The following is a 20,522-nucleotide window of genomic DNA, read 5'->3' on the forward strand; positions in this document are numbered from 1 at the left end:
AACTCTGCAAACACGTGGCCACATCCATAGTAACCCACATAGCAATAGATATCATCCGCTACGAAGTCTATTGCTATTTGGGAAACGATGCGTCACTTATACCATAGTTTTGTATCGTCCCCCCATGCAGACAGTTTGATTAACATTGTCCGGCACAGAGCTCTTAGATCATTTATGTCACGCCATAATAAAAAAACAAAATCCAACAAGGCCGTACTAACTGGATTTGATCCATTTTAAGTGCATTTTCAGTCAATATTTACACAAAACAAATCTTAAAGCAAACAAATTCGATCCAAACACTAGTCTGAAAAAATGCATTGCACATATTCAGAAGATGAAGGATAAGCGATTAAAAATTCATGATTATAAAAGGCATTCAAAAGCACACAAAATAAAGCAGTGACAATAAACTGTTTTTTTAACAAAGGCAAACGATTTGGCTGCTGGGTGCACTACTAAAGTCCAATATTTAGCAAGACATCAATAAAAAGCATGTGTAGCACTGCTTGGCCAGAAAGCAGTCGAGAAGAAAACAACAGGTTTGCAATTACATTTTGAAAACAATGTAAAATCCTTTAAACCAGTGCACAAATTAATCAACAATCAACATTACACTTGGGTTACATGAGCCACCAGGGACAAAATATTTGCAACATCCCATTCACATTCATTCTTGCTTACACACACACACATTTTATGTGTCACTGCAAACCCAAAACTCGCATATACTCACAGTACAGAGTATGGAATCGTGCCGGATGACAGTGAACTGCATAAATAAAATATAAAGTGACAATCTTTCTTGCTCCAACTCACACACACCAAAAACGTTAAAGGGATTTTTCACAGAAAAAAAATTCTGTCATCCTTTATTCAATATCATGTTGTTACAACCCTGTATTTTTTGTTATGACGAACACGAAGGAAGATATTTTGAGCAATGTTTGTAACCAAACCGGTCAGAGGCCCCATTGACTTGCATACTATTCTTTTTTCCTTGCATTCATTCCTCAAAATATCTTCCTTCCTGTTCATCCAAACAAAGTAATGTATAAAGGTTTGTAACAAGATGAGGGAGTAAATGACGACAGAATTTTTATTTTCGCGTGAACTATACCTTTAATGCCGCCATTCACTTTTCACTGTGCAACACTTTCCAGAAACAAAAGCGTATTTAGTCCAGACGTTCCCTCTCTCACATGCATACTCCACTTATTTTCTTCATCAACATTTAAAATCACGAAAAAAGGACAGATCAAGTTAGATAAGACAATATTCAGGTCCCAGAAAGTACAAGTGCAAACATGTTCCTTAGTTTAGGTCGTCGTAAATACTGGGTGCCGGAGGAACTGGCAGTTTTGGTCGTTTTTTCCGACTGGGCAGACCGAGTGTATTTTGGGAGCTGCTGCTGCTACTACTGCCTCCGGCCACTTTGTCACCTCTTTCTCGTTCCTGTCCTTTATCTCTCTCCACTCCACCTCCAGAGCTACTAAGAGAAAGTGTGCTAGGCTTCTTTTTCTTCCTGGGTCTCTTAGATTCAGAGTTATTGGTGCCTAATATAAAGACAACGAATAAATGAGAATGAGAAGTGTACAGGTAAAAAGCATATGTTTTTTGCATCTGTTCGGGTCTCTCACTGGCTTTGGAAGATGCGGAGTCTGAAGGCGAGATGTCAGAGGAACCATCCCACTGGAGGCGGGACATGATGAGCTGGCCGTCAGGACCATCATAACCTTCATTTTCCAGCATTGTATCCGAGTCGGGTAACGTCGTCCTATCAAACAGAAATGAGATGATGCTATGCGCAAACGACTGATCTGCTAGTGAGGTGGTAATATTTTAACTTAAACAGGTAAAAATCCTAGAATCCCAGATCAAAGTCAAGTGCAACAGATTGGACACAGACAAGACATTTACTGTCTCTGTCACCTATTATTTTACAAGTTAAAACATACACTCACATAAAGGATTATTAGGAGCACCTGTTCAATTTCTCATTAATGCAATTATCTAATCAACCAATCAATCACATGGCAGTTGCTTCAATGCATTTAGGGATGTGGTCCTGGTCAAGAAAATCTCCTGAACTCCAAACTCCAAAGAAAGGTGATTTAAGCAATTTTGAGCGTGGCATGGTTGTTGGTGCCAGACGGGCCGGTCTGAGTATTTCACAGTCTGCTCAGTTACTGGGATTTTCACGCACAACCATTTCTAGGGTTTACAAAGAATGGTGTGAAAAGGGAAAAACATTCAGTATGCGTTAGTCCTGTGTGATCGAAAATGCCTTGTTAATGCTAGAGGTCAGAAGAGAATGGGCTGACTCAAGCTGATAGAAGAGCAACTTTGACTGAAATAACCTCTGTTACAACTGAGGTATGCAGCAAAGCATTTGTGAAGCCACAACACGCACAACCTTGAGGCGGATGGGCTACTACAGCAGAAGACCCAACCGGGTACCACTCATCTCCACTACAAATAGGAAAAAGAGGCTACAATTTGAACGAGCTCACCAAAATTGGACAGTCGAAGACTTGAAAAATGTTGCCTGGTCTGACGAGTCTCGATTTCTGTTGAGACATTCAGATGGTAGAGTCAGAATTTGGTGTTAACAGAATGAGAACATGGATCCATCATGCCTTGTTAGCACTGTGCAGGCTGGTGGTGTAATGGTGTGGGGGATGTTTTCTTGGCACACTTTAGGCCCCTTAGTGCCAATGGGGCATCGTTTAAATGCCACGGCCTACATGAGCGTTGTTTCTGACCATGTCCATCCCTTTATGACCACCATGTACTCATCCTCTGATGGCTACTTCCAGCAGGATAATGCACCATGTCACAAAGCTTGAATAATTTCAAATTGGTTTCTTGAACATGACAATGAGTTCACTGTACTAAAATGGCCCCCACAGTCACCAGATCTCAACCCAATAGAGAATCTTTGTGATGTTGTGGATCAAATCTCCATCAACTGCATGATGCTGTCCTATTAATATGGGCCAACATTTCTAAAGAATGCTTTCAGCACCTTGTTGAATCAATGCCACATAGAATTAAGGCAGTTCTGAAGGTGAAAGGGGGTCAAACACATTATTAGTATGGGGTTTCTAATAATCCTTTAGGTGAGTGTATACTGCATTTTTAACAATTGTTAGGCAAAAGCACCTTTACCTATAAACTGGCAATAAACTCTACAAGTCTGTCAGCTTGAGATACATAAATGAACGGACTAGTAAACTTTAGCATCTTCTTTAAAAGAAGAAAAATATATAAAAAATGGACGGTAACTTCTCACTGGGCTGCTCTGGCCATGCAAGGCAAACACTTCACAAGAAATGTAAAAAAAAAAAAAGATTTAAGCTGTAACATCCCTGTTGATGTGTATTCGATTCTAGGGCTATATACGTTTTTGATAATTCGATTTATTTCCTGGATGGCCGCTACAAGTGATCACGAGGGATTAAGAGACAGACCGATGTAATGAAATACGAAAAGCTGCAGGGAGAGGTCAGGGTTGGGGAAAAGGGGAGAAACTCACGCGGACGGCCCAAGGAGGAAGACCCTGACTGCCCTCCTCTGTTCGTCCGTGTGCTGGGGACACCGCTGGGACCTGCCAGGACACAACGTGGCATTACGCACTGCACCAGACACAACGATTGGCCGAGAGACTAAATGAACAGCGCCAGCAAGGTTCTAGAGGGGGCTTGAGGGTTAGACATAAGCACCAAAAAAAGTGGCTGATGTTCATAAAGTCTCTTGCTTCGTAAAACAGGCAGTGCTTGAAAGGAGCTATGACCGTCCAATTGGGAAAGAATGGTGTATTGTTATGTCCAACTGGAATGGAGACAGATTATTTCAATTAGACATATAAGAGAGGCCAAATCAAATCTAAAACCAATTCAAATATTGTAATTTATATTGTTGCCAGTTGTGTTCCGTAAAATGAGTCCCAACACAACATGATCGTTTCCATTTACACAAATGAAAAAGATCATGTGATCACATGCATAATAAATCTCTAACACTAAAGCAGCACACACATACACACGCTAATATAATTTTACCCTGTCTGTACCTGTTGTTGAGCACAACCCAAACATTGGGTTACTTCTGATTACATTTTAACAGATCCTTTTAACTGCCAGACTACATCAGTTGTACTATTAGCCATAGAGCCAATATTAATGTTTGTATTAATTATTAGCTTAAGCCTAATTAGACCAAACTAAGCTGTTTTTATTAAATTCAACCAAAGTTCTAAGAGTTACCATAAATGGTTGTTTAACACAGAGTTAAAAAAGTTTAATCCTTTATGTCTCTTTAGACTGGTTTCATAAACTATATAAACATATAGTTATCATATAGGCATATTGAAACAGCAGTGAAGGATAATGTGTCCATTTGTAGACATACATTACAGAGATTATGATTACTTGTATTGTTTAGTTGAAGAAAAAAATCCTTTGCATGTCATTTGTCCACAAACATGTACTGAATTCTTACCGAGTACACATTTTCTTTGTGTGCTCTGACACAACACCACATTGCTGAAAAAAAAAGAAAGTCTGTTACCAAGAGGGATTTATAGGATTTGTCATTATGCATCACACAACATATTACGGAGCGGTGGAGGTGACATGTGCAAAAAATAAATTGAAAGACTGTCTGTGTTAAAAATTAAGCCTGTTATTGATAAAACAATCTCTAGATGGCACGATGTTAAAGGAGTTGTGTGTAGATTTTTTGCGACATCTAGTGGTGAGACTTGCTGAATTGCAACCGACAGCTCAGTGCACAGCTCACCCCTCCCTTTCGAAACGCATACAGTATCCGCTACAGGACAAATCATGTCATCATCTGAGACAATGTAGTGACATCACGCAGAGCAGTTTGTCCGTTTAGTGCTATTGTAAAAACATGACGGCACAAAATGGTGACTTCCATGTAAGGGGACCCGCAGTGTATGTAAATGGCTAATTCTAATGTAATAAAAACAATACAGTTCATTTTGTGAGGTTTTACAACTCCATAGCATTTAAATTACTGATAGGCCAAAATATTTTGAGATGTAAACATTAAACATTAATCATTACATTATTTGCATAAAATACACAATTTCTGTTTATACACAGTGGCAAGAAAAAGTATGTGAACCTTTTGGAATTGTCTGTGTAATTATTTTTAGACACATGTTTGTCAATACCCTTGACTTCAGAAAACCATGCAATTCCAAAAGGTTCACATACTTTTTCTTGCCAGTACTGTATAGGGTGATTTCAGGTAGTGTCTGATGTAGGTAGTGTAAAATGACATTTTACACAGATGCCACCACAGAATAAACTTCACAATGTAAAATGAAAGTTATGTTGTACACACTTAAAGGAACAGTATGTAGGATTGTGGCCAAAACTGGTATTGCAATCACAAAACTTGTGGCTAAAACTGGTACTGCAATCACACAACTGGTGGCCAATACACAAAATGACAACATAAACATCAGTTGAGGGCTGCAACTCCACTTTTTAAATGACAATATCCTGGCCAGACCACTGTTGTCAGTGTTATAAGTTTTGTTAATGTCTAGTGACATATCAGGGCCATTTTATGATTTATTGATATACATTTCTTACATACTGTTCCTTTAATTACTAAGGTCTGCAGCCCTAATAGCAAGCACCCACTTTTGATGAAACTTAGGACAAATAAAAACTGTTTACCGTAGTCAGTATCGAACGCAGTTCCTCAGGTCCCAGAGTCTCATAACTAATGCCAGAACTATAGTTATACTGTAGAGAGAGAAAAGGTAGTACACTGTTATTACTGCAGGTGTAAAAAACTGACTTTGGGTTTTACTGTTATATAGGGACATGCTTTAATGATCTTACTTTGTAAGGGTCTGGAATTACACTACCGCTGAGCTCTCCTGTAATGAGACAAACAAAAACATTGAAAAAATATTCACAAATTTCTCAAAGCACTGAAAACTAGATTTAATCATAAAACTCACCATTTTTATGCTTTAGAGATTTAGATCTCCTAGGAGAGTTTGGATTCTAAGGCACACAAACACTTATTTCATTTCACAATATTTACAATTTGTCAAAATTTCAAGCAAAACACCACCGTTTTTCAATTAATCACTTAATCGGTGTTCAGCGCGTCATGACTGTGTTAGCATTTAGCCTAGCCCCATTCATTCCTTAGAATCCAAACAGGGATGATGATTAGTTACGTCAGTAAGTACGGTGGCACAAAATAAAAAGTGTTCGGTGGCTTCTAAATTCATCCGTTTGGATCCTAAGGAATGAATGGGGCCAACACATTCACGACGTGCTGTACAAAGATTAAGTGCATGCATTAAAAAAATATATGCATGTATTACTTTGTCTAAGTTGAGGTAAGAACATGGTAAAATATTGAAAAACTGTAGTGTTTTCCTTTAAAAAACAATGAAAAATGATACCTTTTCTGACTTTCTCTTCTTGGCTGTGGGAAACATAAAATTAAAGGTTTTAAAAAAAACTATACTATTAATCAAATACTAATGTGACAGGTGTAGAGAATTTACCTTTCTTTTCTGAACCATAGGACCAGTCATTGTCATTAACATCGTCATTGTCTTCCTGATCACTTTCTGACTTGCTTGCATGGTTGCTGCTGGCTATTCTGTGAAAATATCAGAAGAATCTACCTGAACAACTGAATGCCGGCTGTTTGTAAGTCTGTTATTTCATTGGGAAAAAGTCTAATCGTTCTCTCCCTATTTCTAGATATCGAGCAAAAAATGGCCAATAATCCATTCTTATAGCATGCATATAACAGAATCTTCTTGTAAAGGTAAACTGTTGTTTTATTCTGGCATGAAAGCATTGTGTAAAATTTTGAGGAAAACACAAAAGACATTTTAATGATAAGTGAGCCTAATAGTTACATCACAGCCCTTTCTTCCGTCCTAGCTGACCTGCGGTTGGCTATTCTGCTGCTGTTGCGGCCCATCCCAAGACACTTCTCCAGATGAGGAGCAAAGCGAGAAGCCGCGATACTCCGGTTACAGTTGGGACACACACACTCCTTATTCTTCCACTGGTTGAACACCTGCCCAAAGATGTCCACACCTGGTTGGTCCACTATTTCAAAATCAGAGAGAAACATTAAAGATTTGAAACCTTGGCAATAGTAACAACAAAATAATAAAGACACGATTTACAAATTCCCCACCAAAATCCTTCATGCTTTCTTGGTCGGTCTCATCCAAGAAGAAATAGCCCTGTTTGACTGCCCTGTGTACCTCGAAACACAGCCCCAAACAAGCATCCTCCACCAGGTCTGAGTAAACGTCATGAGCCAAGGCCTACAAGACATAAGACAGATAACAAAGAATTCAAACGCACAAATAGAAAGATATGCGATACTCGAAAAAATGTTAATATGATGAATGCCTTTGACAACAAATGACAGATTGTTCTGCTTATAAACTCTTTACCTCTAGCTTGGTGTTATCCAGGCCTGACAGAGACATATCCTCCATTTTCATTTGCAACTACTACACTAGGGAACTCTCATCATCCACATAATGGATACAATTGTTGAAACACTGCAAAACAGAACGAATGAAAAGGAATACTACATCAAAATATTATATTCTTCATGTAAGAACATTTTTCATGTACATTTACACATCTATCCAGCGCATTCAAGATGTAAACTTTCTTAGTATGTGTGCGAACCCATGACATTTGTGTTTGCTCGGCTAAACTACAGGTAATCTAGGATCATCCGGGATTTATAGTTTGCGCACGTGCGATTTTATTAAGACGCACATCGCTACCCTATATGTATTTACCACCATGACAGACATAATTCAAACACAATAAAATAACAAAATGACGTTATTTATGTTTGTGTGGGTACCGCAGTCAGCTAGCAAAATGATCGATGAAAATAATGTACGGCTAGTCATTGTAACGGTTTCAAACATCAATCGTTTAGACTATTTGACAGTTTGCTGCATGCTGCGATTATAAACACTGCTGACGCACTGCTTGGTTTTAACACGCCAAGACTTTTCTTAAAAGGGCGGGAAACTTAGTAACATAGTATCAGATTTTCCCGCGATAATTAAACTGTGCAACTTGCTACAGTGCCGCCGCGGCATTTGTAGCGTTCATGTATCGTGTTTATACTTACCGACACTGACTGAGCGGGCCAGGTGCGTGACACTCACGAACCCGCAGCTCTTTTATTTATGGACGACATGGAACCATCATTACCTTAATGAAAGCCTACATATGACCGTAACAGAAATGTGTTGCTGCTAAATTACTTAGATTATTTGTTCAAAAATCGCCTGAGCATAAATACTGTGAGATAATAACGCTGCCATTTTGGCTTCCCCGTCAGACATCACTAGTCAATTGCCGATCTGAGGTGACGCATCGATTCAGCTGCCTGGAATTACAATACTACAGAGTTTAATGGCATTACCTAGAATGAAAAATACACAGAAACGCAGGGAAACGGTTTAAGAGGTTTATTTGCCCAAATTGTAAATAGCAGGGATATAACATTTCTTGCTATAGAAAATGTCCAAATTTTTCAAATCTGTAGTACAAATTTAAGATGTTCTTTTTTGCCATTTCTACAAATAAACAAAGATGGGGAGGGTAAAAACTAAAACATACCAAATTAAAAACATCCCCAACTGACAAACAACTCATTTTAACTAAACCGTAAATTGTTTAGCCAACTGAAAAAACAATTCACTCAATACAAAGGGAAAAAAAATAAAGCCATATTTACAAATACCTTACAATAGCACTGAACGCAACCCAGGTCTATGCAGATCTCAAAATCCAATAAAATAACACATTTTGATAGTTCAACTGGATTGTCTCCTATTCCAGCCCATCGATTGCTTTACCAAACCGAGTCAATAACATTCTGCATCACACAGAACTTCCTATTGGGCACTAGCCATGAAATGCCTAAAAGTTGTCAAATGATGACTTCTCATCCAAAATAAAAATTCATTAGCTTGTCCTGATTTTTTTAAAGTATATTTTTGCAAATGCCCAATTAAGTTTGAAAAGTTAATTTACTGTTTGCATCACTTTGGAGGCTCTGTAGAAATACTGAGAATAATTATATGTAGCTCATATCAAAATTAGTTGCAATGTCTGGTCAAGGCATTGGAATAAGAGAATGTACCAGTCGCACTCAAAACTGTTCATATATACATAAACACACAACAAATAATGATATCCCCTTTTAAATAAAACATCTCCATTACATTCCTTGAGCTGGTGCGTAAAAAACCCTTGAAGCTATGGGGTGATGGATGAAATGTAAAAATAATCTTAAAACAACACTGGATTCGCGAGCCTGGGGTTCCGTCGTAAGTGCACTGAATTGTGGGGTAGCTCAAATCCATCATATTTAAAACAGATCTCAATTAAGTTTTAAAAAGGAAACAGTTTTTTGAGCACCAAGTAAAACAGTGGTTGAAAAGAACAAGAAATCATCTTTAAAATAACAAATAGTAGGGAAAAACTTTTGGTGCCCAGTCTGTGAAAAAAAGCTATTTTAGAACAATTAACTTATGAACTATCATGTAACATGAACAGCTAACGCAAATACATCGCTGTTCTGTGACTACGTCACAACCACATTGCAAAACAGCTATGGGCAACGTTCCTATAGCAGGACGAAAATAGTCTGTTTTCACCTTTAACACCGCCTCAGGTGCGGAGGGGTCCATGCGGCAACAATCAAAATGGCTTTAATGTTCCTGAAAATACCACATTTTTGAACCGAAGCAAAGCAAATAAAAGAGGAGCCTGCAGAGGAGCGATGCTAATAGAAAACAAAAACAAAAAGGAGGTACAGATGGAGAAAGAGAGCAAACATTCTTTCGAGTGCAATTATTTGGTCCCCTGTACCTCCCAAAATAATATGCGAACTAAGATTCTTTGGCTCCTTTATGAAAAAAAATGGCGCCTGGTGCTTCTATGTTCTGCTTTGAAATAGTAAAACATGTAAATGATAAACATGGTGCACCTTAATAATGCCTCATAAGCCAATAGCAGAGCTCTACACCCTTTTCTCTGATCTGCAGGAGGAATTTCGAACATACATCCTTGTGCACATTTCATTCTCCTAAACTGCCTTGCCAAGCAAATTCAGAGAGTGAGGAACAAATAAAACCCAGAAGTCTGGGAAACGGATGGAACAGAAGCAGGGGTAAAGACTGTGGGTGAAGCGGGAGGGTGTAGTAGATGTGTTACAGTGGGGTGAGCTCCCTCTGGTGGTGAAACGAGCGCAGTGCAAGAGCAGGCTCAGACCATTGGGTTCATGGCTCAGATCAACAGCATTTCTGGCAGTCTGTGGGCTCAGCCTGACTCGGCTCTGGCTCAGTCTGAATCCGAACCCGATGAATCGTCAGAGCTGGAGGCACTGCTGCTGCTTTCCGATTTATTCTCTTTATCCTCCACCTCTTCGTCCTCAACATCTTCCTCGTTCTGAAAGTGAAATTGACCAGTTTGAGTATGTGTCTGCATTCAAGTATGTACATGGACATAGTTATTAGCATACTGCGCAACCTACATTATCGTCACCGTCTTCATCGTCGTCGTCGTCATCATCATCATCACTGTCATCTCCAGACGATGATCCTTCATCAGATTCCTTCTCCTCTTCGTCTTCATCTTCATCCTTGTCTTCATCATCCTCGTCGTCGTCGTCCTCCTCCTCCTCTTCCTCCACCTTTTTCTATTTTCAATTGAGAAGAAAACATATGATGCTATCTAACCAATCACCACACACTGCTAAAACATTTTAAATATGTAGATACTTGTTGATAATTTTAGCTCTTATACAAACGCTCAAGAAAATGTCTCTCTTTTAAACATTGTTTGTACTTACCGATCGTTGAGCTTTGGCTTTAACTTTAGCAGCGGTGCCACCTGGTTTTGCTGTACTCCTCCTTTTCTAAAGAAGAGAAGAAAAATTATCAGTTATTATGCCATTTGTATGACGCAAAAATACTAAACTCTAAATATGGTTTCAACAAAATGTGTGTACATCTAGACTTACCAGAGAATTGTATTCTTTATATGCAGCTCTCTCTTGTGATGATATACTCTGTAAAAGACAAAATGACCCAATTACTCTCATTTTATTCATGATAATACAATCACAAACAAAACGCAGGAAATGCAGAGGTGGCAAAACTGATATATTACATAACACCAGAAACAAAATATATAAGATTCTCATTTAGTACCGCGAGCCACTGCTCCAGCAGCACTTTGTACTGCCTCTGTTTCTCCTCCGCCATCTTCTTGTATCGATCTTTGTCTTTCTGAGAAAGTCGCTGCCAACGGCCCCCAATCTCACCCATTCGCTCTTTCATAGGAAGATGGTTAAGTTCGCCATTGGACAGCATCTCCTGAGAGAACTTCTGATAACCATTTCTGCAGACATGTGTAATTGAAAAGTGGTTAGAAGGCTCCGAGCAATGCCTTAAACACATTATAACCAACATAAGAAAATGAACTTACGAGGGCGGTTTTTTCGGTTCCCCATCAAATTTCATTTTCTTTCCTGGTGTGATGACTGGAGCAGGGGATCGCATCTCACTTAGTTCTCTCTGCAGAAGATGAAAAAGAAGAATTACTGGTTTGAAAAGGTACAAAATATTCCATACAGTAAATTATGATTCAGGACTTAGAATTAGAAAAGTATGTACAAATGCTCTCATCATTTGCCCACAAATCAAATCTGTCTGAACTTGCCTCATATCTCTTTTGGTCTTCAGCAGCCTTCTTGATCCAGACAATCTTCTCTTTCTTCTCCATGGTGTTCCACGTTGCCTCCATGGTCTTCTGGGCTTTTGTTCGATCACCCTGATAAAATCAAAGCAAAAGGGCGACTTCAGTAACAAAACTGTTTTCACTATATGTACCATGTTGGTACATTACATTTGTGTGGGCTTCCTTACGTGTAGGGGTGGTGCGTGGGGAAAAAAACTAACGCGGGGTTAGTTGTAACACGGACTGTTTACATTGTTGTACAAGGTTGAGCGTTTTGTTTTTCCGGTATTTTTTTCACGCGGCCAAAAGACGATCTCCCGCAAATTATTGGAAATGTATAATGTTTTTCCAGAGAGTTATTGATGAACGAGTGTTTTGGTGGCATGTGAGTAAATTTTTTTATCATATGTTTTTTTTGGTTTCTAAGTTGGGTGTGTAAGATACCAAATCCAATGTTATGTCATATTAATCAGTGTCTTGTAAAACATAGCATTATTTTTAAATCTGTCTGCAGCTCTTAGCAACTTTTTTAGTGGTCTGGAAAATATTTTGACTCAGCGGGGTTAATTGTAACGCTGTGTTACAACTAACCCCTCAGCACTTACGATATGAAAACCGCTAACGTTAGCTTAATTCTTGCCGTTGTTTTAAATAGGCTACACACAAATGATTGCTGGCTGCCACCAAAATAAATGTGCCTGTCTTATCAAAAATCGTGTGTCAAATTTATTTTTGTTCATATCTTAAATATTGATTGAGTAAGGTCATGTCAAAGATTGAAATCATAATGAAATGAATGCCTAAAGTAACGTTTGCACTTCTGTCACGTTTGGTGTAATTGTCCAAGAATGGTAAGTACTAGAAACAAACTTCAAATGTTCATTTGTAGCATAGATGTGTGTGTTGCCAAAAAGCATTAGGTTGTGCACCGCTCTCTCCTACTATTAGTTGAGTGACAAAAACTAACTTAGTACAAAACATCACCTCATATACCGTTTGCTTTTGGACAAAGCCATACAATGGGATTGTTGTATTTCTTACCTTGAATCGGGCGAGATAGTCTCCAATGACACTCTGTTGCCAGATTTCCTGAGCCGTTTTGGGCGTTTCTGGTAGTTTCCCTTTATCATCTTTGAGCTGCTTCTCTGAGTTTGCCTTTAACGTCATCTCCAGATTTTTATACTTTTCCTGCAAGATAATTTAATAAAATAATAAGCTATACATACAGGACGTCCCAATTCATGCTTTTCCACCACAATGGTTCATTTTGAAATTACTAATTAGATGGTTTAACTAAAACCTATAAAGCTGGCCTGAGTAAGCACACACAGAATTATTCATGTAACAGTGTAATCCTGTAAACAAAAGAGAGAAATACTGTGGTGTGTCGCTGAGTAATGTGTTTTCAGTACCTTCTTTTTGTCAGAAAGCTCGTTCCACATGCGGGCCAGCAGTCTCGTGAGCTCCATGTCAGATAGTTCAGGCTTTTCCTGATGAAGTTTTGGGCGCTTCTCTTCTGAAAAAATGAACATTGCCGACACCGGGGGCTTGGGCTTCTCCGGGCTGGACTGTTAGGGCAAAAGAGTTGAATAGAGGGCATTAAATTGAGAAAAAAAGACAACGTTTTGGGTATTTCCGCCAGTCTTAAGATGATTGACAGGTGAACTGACCTTTGCCTTTGAGTTCTTCTTTTTGGATGCGGGGCTAGCGCCCCTTTTAAAGCTTCCCATCTTCTGTTCGGACAGTATTCTTTGCTGTTCCTCTTCTGAGATACTCTGGGAAATGTAAAAAGCAAAGTGTTATATGTTATATAAAGCAAAAGGTGTAGCACAGAGCAAAGGTTACACAGAGCTACGTTAGTTCATTGTAAACACATACTTACCAATAAGTAGCGATTCATCTCGACTTCGTAGTCTTTCTTTCTCTGAGTATCAATAACAAAAATATACAAAGTATTTATATTTACACATACACACAAAAATACATTATTAGGTGGTTGATTATTAACAGACAGATGAAAGTGCACAAAACAGATAACGTATTTTCCGGACTATAAGTCGGATCAGTCAAAAATGCGTTTTGAAGAGGAAAAACACATACAAGTCGCACTGGACTATACGCCGCATTTATTTAGAAAATGATTTCACAAAATCCAAGCCGAAGAACAGACATTTAATCTGGAAAGGCAAGTTATTCACCTAAACAATAGACAGGACAGCAGGCTAAATAGGTGTCCGTACATGTTAACGTAACATTACCATTTATTCACCGAACACAATAGCATATCGAACATACCTGGGAGGCTGAATAGGCTAAATTAACACCACAAGCCAAATCAAGTTCAAAAAGGTCCCGAAGTCATTCAACATCACTGAATCCATTGAATTACATAAATACAGGAGCAGGCCTCTCGCGGCTGTAGATGGTAATGGTTTCTCTTGGTTCATATGAATTAATTTTGACATATAAGTAGCACCTGACTAGAAGTCGCAGGACCACCCAAACTATGAAAAAGGTGCGACTTATAGTCCGGTATAATACGGTATTGTTATCACAAGTGAGTTACAGACCTGTTCACAGCGTTTTTGGTAAGCATCTTTCTCGTTTTGTTTGAGTAGTTTCCAGCGTTGGCTGCACATGACCATACGTTCTGTACTGGGAACGTCTTTCATATTGGACATCAGCTCAGCACAGAACATCGAGTAACCATTACTAAAAGAACAGAAGAAAATTTAAACCCCTCTAAAACGCTGTACAAAGCCATAAAAACTCACAAAATGTGCTTAAAAGTATAGCAAAAATGATAAAAACGAATGTGTGAGAATAATATAGTGGTAGGAACACATATTGTCTTTTTGTTTCATACTTTATCTTAACAGGGCCAGACTAACTTTTTTCACTAGGAACACAGTGGCCCCCAACTGAAAGTTTTAGGGGCGCAACCAGAAAATTTAGGGGCACACACTGTAAATGAAAATGCTAACCAAACATTCACATTTCTACTAATTTCCACTGTATTACTAATAAATACTTTAATAATAGATGCAGAAAGTGTTGTTTTCAATTCAGTGTCACATCACAAAAAAAGGTCAAATTTACTGGTCACACATGTGCGACTGGATGTAAAATTCAGTGGCACACTCTCAAATTTTGGTGGCAGTGTGGAGCCCTGACTTAACCCGATTTAAACTAAGGCTTGACAATTAGACTTAACATTAACTTAACCCATTAGTTTTGTAATGTTCTGCTCGCATTCAACCAAGTAAACTTACGATGGGGGTTTGTCTGGTCGCCCATCAAACTTGTCCTTGAGCTGTCTCTCTGCTTTGGTGAGAGTGGATTTTACAATGTCTTCCTCTGTAAGGTTCATCTCTGGATGTTGCTGGATTAACTCGCGCATCTTCTCCTGAAGCAGAATAAGAAAAAAACGTTTAAAGACACATTCACCCTCTGCTGGTTAATATGCTGCGTGAGCTGAAAGAGTCACCTCGTATAGTTTAAGCTGTTCCAGTGATTTTTTGATCCACTTTATCCTCTTCTTGTCTGAGAGCTGCGGCCACTGCTTCCCAAGATTGTCCTTGATGTCTTTGGTGGTCGCCTGATAAGACAAAAATATTGCATTTCACCCTAAATTGCAACATTGATGTGCAGAGGCAGTAGCAAATTGTGTGTTTGTGCTTGTGGATCTTACATCTGGGTGTGCTTTGAGAAAGGCTTTCTTTTCATGGCAATACCACAGCTGTTGGGGTGTCCTGGGCTTCTCTGGGACATTAGACTTCTTGTTAACGTTCTCCACAAGGTCTGGATGGTCTTCCTTGATCAGACAGGCATAAATGAGCATATATGCGAGTAAACTCATACAATTTACAAATGTGAACAATCTGTAGTTTGCTTACTTGAACTTTGTCATGTTCTGTGTGAACGACTCTTTTTCTCTGAGAAAATCTTTAACATATTTATCCTACAAAATAAAGTAAAACAAGTAGGTCAGTCAAAACAATGCAGGTTGTTGACAAATCTACAAAGGCACCGCTCAAAACAACAGGTGATCCAGACAAAACACTATGATGTTTTCTAAATATTTCTGCACATGAGCAGCAGATGCCTCTTTGAACTTTGCACTACATATTCTTCATTAAAAAAAAAAAGTTTAAAAGGTAAAGCTTATCTTTTTTCCGCTCTGGGAGCTCTTTGTATTTTTTGGATAGGATTTTTGTTAGATCTAGGTTGCTCATCTCTGGATGTAGTTTTGCATACTTGGCGCGCTTTTCCATGAAGAAGCGGAAGTACGGTGTCAGTGGCTTCTTGGGGAAGTCTGGGTGTTTCTGTAGGGAGGATGAGCAGTCAAAGTCAAGATGGTCTTTTGGTCAAGCCAAGTTTTAAGATTGAGCAATAAGACTGGCAGTACCTTCAGTTTCTTCCCTTTATAGGGATTTTTGACGTAGTCCTGCGCATCCACGATCAGCTCGGAAAGGGTGCGAAATTTGCGAATCTGAAAGAAGAGCCATTTTTAATGACAATGAAATTCATAGCCCGCATTTTATAGTTTGCCACACGCATATTATCACTACAAAAAACATACACCAATTCCTCTGTGACAGTTGTTTAGACATCATCTTCAATTGGCATCAGTCACTAAACGCCATACCTCACGTGAAACCTCCTGCCATTTCTGTTTGCACATCTCTGCAGAGTACGGGTTGAAAGCCACTTTCTCCCAATCCAGATGGGACTCGGAGGTCTTGTACTTGGAAAGATCCTTTTCTGGCAGGTTTACCTTCATGGCATCCAAAAGCTTCAACATGTCATCCTGGTGCCAAACAGCAGCTATAAAGAATAACGGAAAAAAACATTGGTTACCTGCCTAAGTCAAGGTGACTTAATTTAATGACACTTGGGGTATAAGTTGCTTACCAGGGTCTTTAGCAGACGAATCCATTTCTCCATTCATCGTTTCAAATCACTGAAAAATAAATGAATGTTAATGAATACAAAACTGAAAGATATACGAAATTGGCTTATTATTATTAAATGACTTATGATGAATTTTCATTTTATTGTGATTTACTGTTTTCTTTATAAAATCATAAAAACACATGTTAAGGAACATTCTGTAAAATTATAACCTTGATATATTTTATTTTGAGAGAGTAAGGTCATGGCAAAATTGAAATTAAAGTTAAATCAATTTAACTTGTGAAATCAAAGACATTAGCCTGCATTTCACAAATTTACCATAGTAACTTATTATAGTAAAAATTTGTTTTAAATGGATAGCCTCTTACATGAAAACAAAGTATGTACTATAGTATTTAGCTAGTTTACCAAGATATTTACTTTATTAAGGTTTAAAAACATAGTATACTACAGTACACTACACTATATGAACTATATACAATATTAGTATACTACAGTTTACTATAGTATACTATATAGTAGCCTATTCTAAATGTCATGGTATTTTTTCATATAGGTTAAATTAAATGAATAAGAAACAATATGTATACATGTATGTATATATGCTATATTGATCTAGTGCTGCCTGAAAAGTGGAATTAAAATCCTTCCCGACACATAACGCTTGATGTTCATTACGCCGCCCCTAAGCGTTTACGCTTCATCGTGAGACAGAGCCCATTGCTTGTGACGGTTTCAAATCTCAAATAACTCTGCAGTCGACACAAGCAAGCACAGGCAATCCGTCTAATTCTCCATTTTGTCTACTGAACTAAGACCTGAATCGGCGTCTCTCTCACTCTTTCCGGGCTTTTCGTGCGAGCATTTCATCCAGTCGGTCAAAAATGGAGTATATTTTCGGCGGACGAGTGGATACGGGGAGGTACCACAGGAGGAGGAAGGAGCGATTTGGACGACAGGCACGCAGCAGCTGCGGACGGACCAGCTGACCACGGATCGGGATCTGCTTTCGGTCTTCGTCGAGAGGGGGATACACAGCCAGGGATCATGAGTGACTGCTACAGCATGCAGCACCAGTGTCTGCCTCCAAAACCGACGGGGCGCGGGTCTCCGCTTCCGCCATGGACAGATTCTAGGTCGCCCCCCTTTGACACGCGGTGACCATATTGAGAGTTTTGCGTCCTCGAATAAAACGCTCGAGTTTCGCATGCATGCGGAGGGATGGTCGCAATCTGATGCGATTTCGCAAATGTTTGAATTAGTCACAAAATGGCACGAGCCTTTTTCCAGAGGCGTCGCCGCCGCAGTATGTGTGTAATGGCGGCGAGTGAGCAAGCAGAGTCCTGCTTTAAAACAGACACGGGCTGAAGCTCTTGGGGCATTTTTACCCTCCCAAAATTTTACTGGAAGAATGGGTGGCGTGATAACCATACCCTTCCACAGCAGAATGGAGGTGTAATGCCCCAGAAATGCGCAGAATTACCCTAAGGGCGGCTTTTGAGAGTTTCAAGCGCCTTTGTGACTTTGATACAAAAGCTTTGTAACCGAGGTCTCGGTTTAGGGTAAAAATATAAAAATGTGAAAAGGGTAACAATTACACATTTCATTATTAATTCATGTTAAAATTTAATGAAACTTAAAATCTTCTAATGTTACCACAATGAAGCTTTTCTCAATGTTTTATATTTATTAAATTACTGATTTATCAAAAAGTTAATTTTACGGTCAACAACAGGTTTCATCACAAACTTAAACTACTCACTTATACATAACTGAAGATAAATAAAATCCTGAAAAGCGGTTTTAAAAATAGGCACTGTCTATGTGTTGACCTACACCGGAGCTAGCCGGCTGTAACTAGCATTGAATCCCCCTCCAGCCCTGGTGATAGATAGATTGGTTAAAATAGCTCTTAAATGCTCCAAACATTCATTCTTATTATATTTCTCTAAACATTTTATTATTGACGTCCAAAATGACATCTTACCGTAAAAAAAGTGTTGTTTACCCCGACTTTCGACTGACGAAGAACACGGGGTGAAAGCGAGGCGTTTGCAGCCGTATGGCGGCGAATGGCAGCAGGGACTTCAGAGACTTGAAAAATAGATATTAAAGAAATATACGATTATTTTTACTAAACACGCGGCGACTGAAGCGGAATTATGACTGAAAATTTCAATCCGGTCAGAAATGTGACCAGCCTTTGATAAAATGTGTCATTTTCTCCTTTAGTCACAATGGAAAATTGTAGAAGCCGAGAAAGAGTACGCTTTACTGGCGTGACGGTTGTTCTAGAGCCGCCATACTACCTTCCACTCGTGGTGCAAGCCTAATTCACACCAACCGAAAGAAAACGATATAAAATGTTAAGGTAAACCTCGAAACTCACCTGGTTTGTCTATTAAACACAGACGACCGATCCACTGAAGACTGTGATCGCGAACTTTGCCTTCAAGATAGACGCAAGCGAAAACAAGCCCACACGGTGAGAGATATAACCGAGCTCCCTGATGGCGAACCAGAGACGGCTGGTTCTTCCCTACACAAGCCTCATGGAGTCTCGACTCGGAAATAAAGACAACCGCAAGGGCTCCAAACAACGGCGGAGGTACCCTTATTGCGTTTACTTGGATGTTCGCAGGTTACTTGAGTAAGATTAAGATATTTTAAACGACGAAAGATTATGATAGCGGATGTTTTTCCCCGAGTCACAGGACGGGAAATTCGGGTAAGGCGACCTCGGAATCTATCGTGCTTTGCATTTAGTCTACGCGAATTTAAGCGAGGCTGCTTTAAAAAATAAACATAAGCGAACTATTTAACATCATGCAGTGATTATTATTTTTTATTTTTTACCAGAATTTTTTCAAGGTTTGTTTACGAAACGGTTGATAGGATGAGGCGCTGATTAGACCTTACCTGTCGCTGCTTGTGTGGAACTGGTTGTGGAACAAGGGGAGGGTTGAATGTTAGCCAGCACTGCGCCGCCGGTCCAGGGCACGGGCGCTCCAGTCCCCGCAGAGCTGAGAGACTTCCCCCCGCCTCCATCTCTCTCGCTCTCCTTCCAGTCAGCGCACAGCTCTCTCGATCCGCTCATTTCTCTTTCCAAAGAGACATCCGCATTTTCAATCTCTCCCCTTGCTTGTCGCTCTCATCACGGATGGCTCGCCGGGTTTCGCTTCCATTTGGATTTTGAACTCGGAGCTTCTGTCACGAGCTACCCGGGCGACTCCTAACCCCGCACGAGCATGCAACACGCTCGTTCTAAAACACGTTTGTTTATTAAGAATGAGGTTGTAAATAAAAGTTTAATAAATTAACTGATCTGCCAACTTTTAAATAATACATTTCCAGTGTGTGTGTTTTTTTCCAGCGTGTTTTTTTGATTTCATAAAAAACACGAAGCCGTATTTCTGCATTTATTCACACAAAGTACATGCAAAATGTAAAAATTGAACTGTTGTGTACTTCATTCATCTTTTCAATATTTGCAGTCCAGCTCTGACAGCTACATCTTTTTGGTCACGTTAAATAATTAAACCCCACCTTGTGTTTTTGTGGGCGTCACCTGCGACGTCCAATCAAGACGTTGTGATTTGGTAAAAACATGATTTTCCAATGAGCGCACAGATTCGTTAAAACATCAGAGCGGTGACGCGCTCTTTTTATTGGAATGCCTTTAGGTGTGTTCGGCAGCACGGAGCGCTGCGCAAACGAGGCGCAGTCCGTTCGAGGTATGACACCGAAATACCGCGAGAGTACAGCTTTCTCGCGGTACTTTGGTGTCATAACTCG

The 20,522-nt window shown here is 39.4% G+C and overlaps 2 protein-coding genes across 10 annotated transcripts; both read right to left on the minus strand.

Moving 5' to 3' along the window:
- Positions 1-190: 190 nt before the first annotated feature.
- atxn7l3a (ataxin 7 like 3a) lies at positions 191-8,400 on the minus strand. Of its 3 annotated transcripts, none has more exons than XM_055194413.2 (13): positions 8,188-8,400; positions 7,484-7,594; positions 7,219-7,351; positions 6,932-7,133; positions 6,569-6,666; positions 6,464-6,486; positions 6,008-6,053; positions 5,886-5,923; positions 5,718-5,786; positions 4,504-4,547; positions 3,539-3,610; positions 1,641-1,777; positions 191-1,556 (listed from the first exon to the last, which is right to left on the minus strand). In XM_055194413.2, exons 2-13 carry the CDS (start codon positions 7,532-7,534, stop codon positions 1,315-1,317), a joined length of 1,155 nt encoding a protein of 384 aa, XP_055050388.2. In that variant the 5' UTR covers positions 7,535-7,594; positions 8,188-8,400; the 3' UTR covers positions 191-1,314. The 3 variants fall into 3 exon arrangements, with proteins under 3 accessions (XP_055050388.2, XP_055050389.2, XP_055050390.2); XM_055194414.2 differs by having other exon boundaries at positions 6,962-7,133; positions 8,188-8,397; XM_055194415.2 differs by lacking the exon at positions 3,539-3,610.
- A 115-nt stretch (positions 8,401-8,515) lies between these two features.
- On the minus strand, positions 8,516-20,102 carry ubtf (upstream binding transcription factor). Of its 7 annotated transcripts, none has more exons than XM_073857466.1 (22): positions 19,647-20,097; positions 18,715-18,821; positions 16,725-16,773; positions 16,459-16,637; positions 16,219-16,302; positions 15,975-16,135; positions 15,706-15,766; positions 15,502-15,624; positions 15,298-15,408; positions 15,083-15,216; positions 14,381-14,522; positions 13,693-13,734; positions 13,481-13,585; positions 13,223-13,378; positions 12,852-12,998; positions 11,793-11,903; positions 11,559-11,647; positions 11,282-11,471; positions 11,092-11,139; positions 10,921-10,986; positions 10,603-10,767; positions 8,516-10,517 (listed from the first exon to the last, which is right to left on the minus strand). In XM_073857466.1, exons 3-22 carry the CDS (start codon positions 16,759-16,761, stop codon positions 10,410-10,412), a joined length of 2,259 nt encoding a protein of 752 aa, XP_073713567.1. In that variant the 5' UTR covers positions 16,762-16,773; positions 18,715-18,821; positions 19,647-20,097; the 3' UTR covers positions 8,516-10,409. The 7 variants fall into 7 exon arrangements, with proteins under 7 accessions (XP_073713567.1, XP_073713565.1, XP_073713571.1 ...); XM_073857464.1 differs by lacking the exon at positions 19,647-20,097 and adding an exon at positions 19,117-19,263; XM_073857470.1 differs by lacking the exon at positions 18,715-18,821 and having other exon boundaries at positions 11,559-11,643; positions 11,789-11,903; positions 19,647-20,102.
- Positions 20,103-20,522: the final 420 nt, after the last annotated feature.

This window comes from Misgurnus anguillicaudatus, chromosome 19, assembly GCF_027580225.2.
Source record: "Misgurnus anguillicaudatus chromosome 19, ASM2758022v2, whole genome shotgun sequence".
In the NCBI taxonomy this organism is placed as follows: domain Eukaryota; kingdom Metazoa; phylum Chordata; class Actinopteri; order Cypriniformes; family Cobitidae; genus Misgurnus; species Misgurnus anguillicaudatus.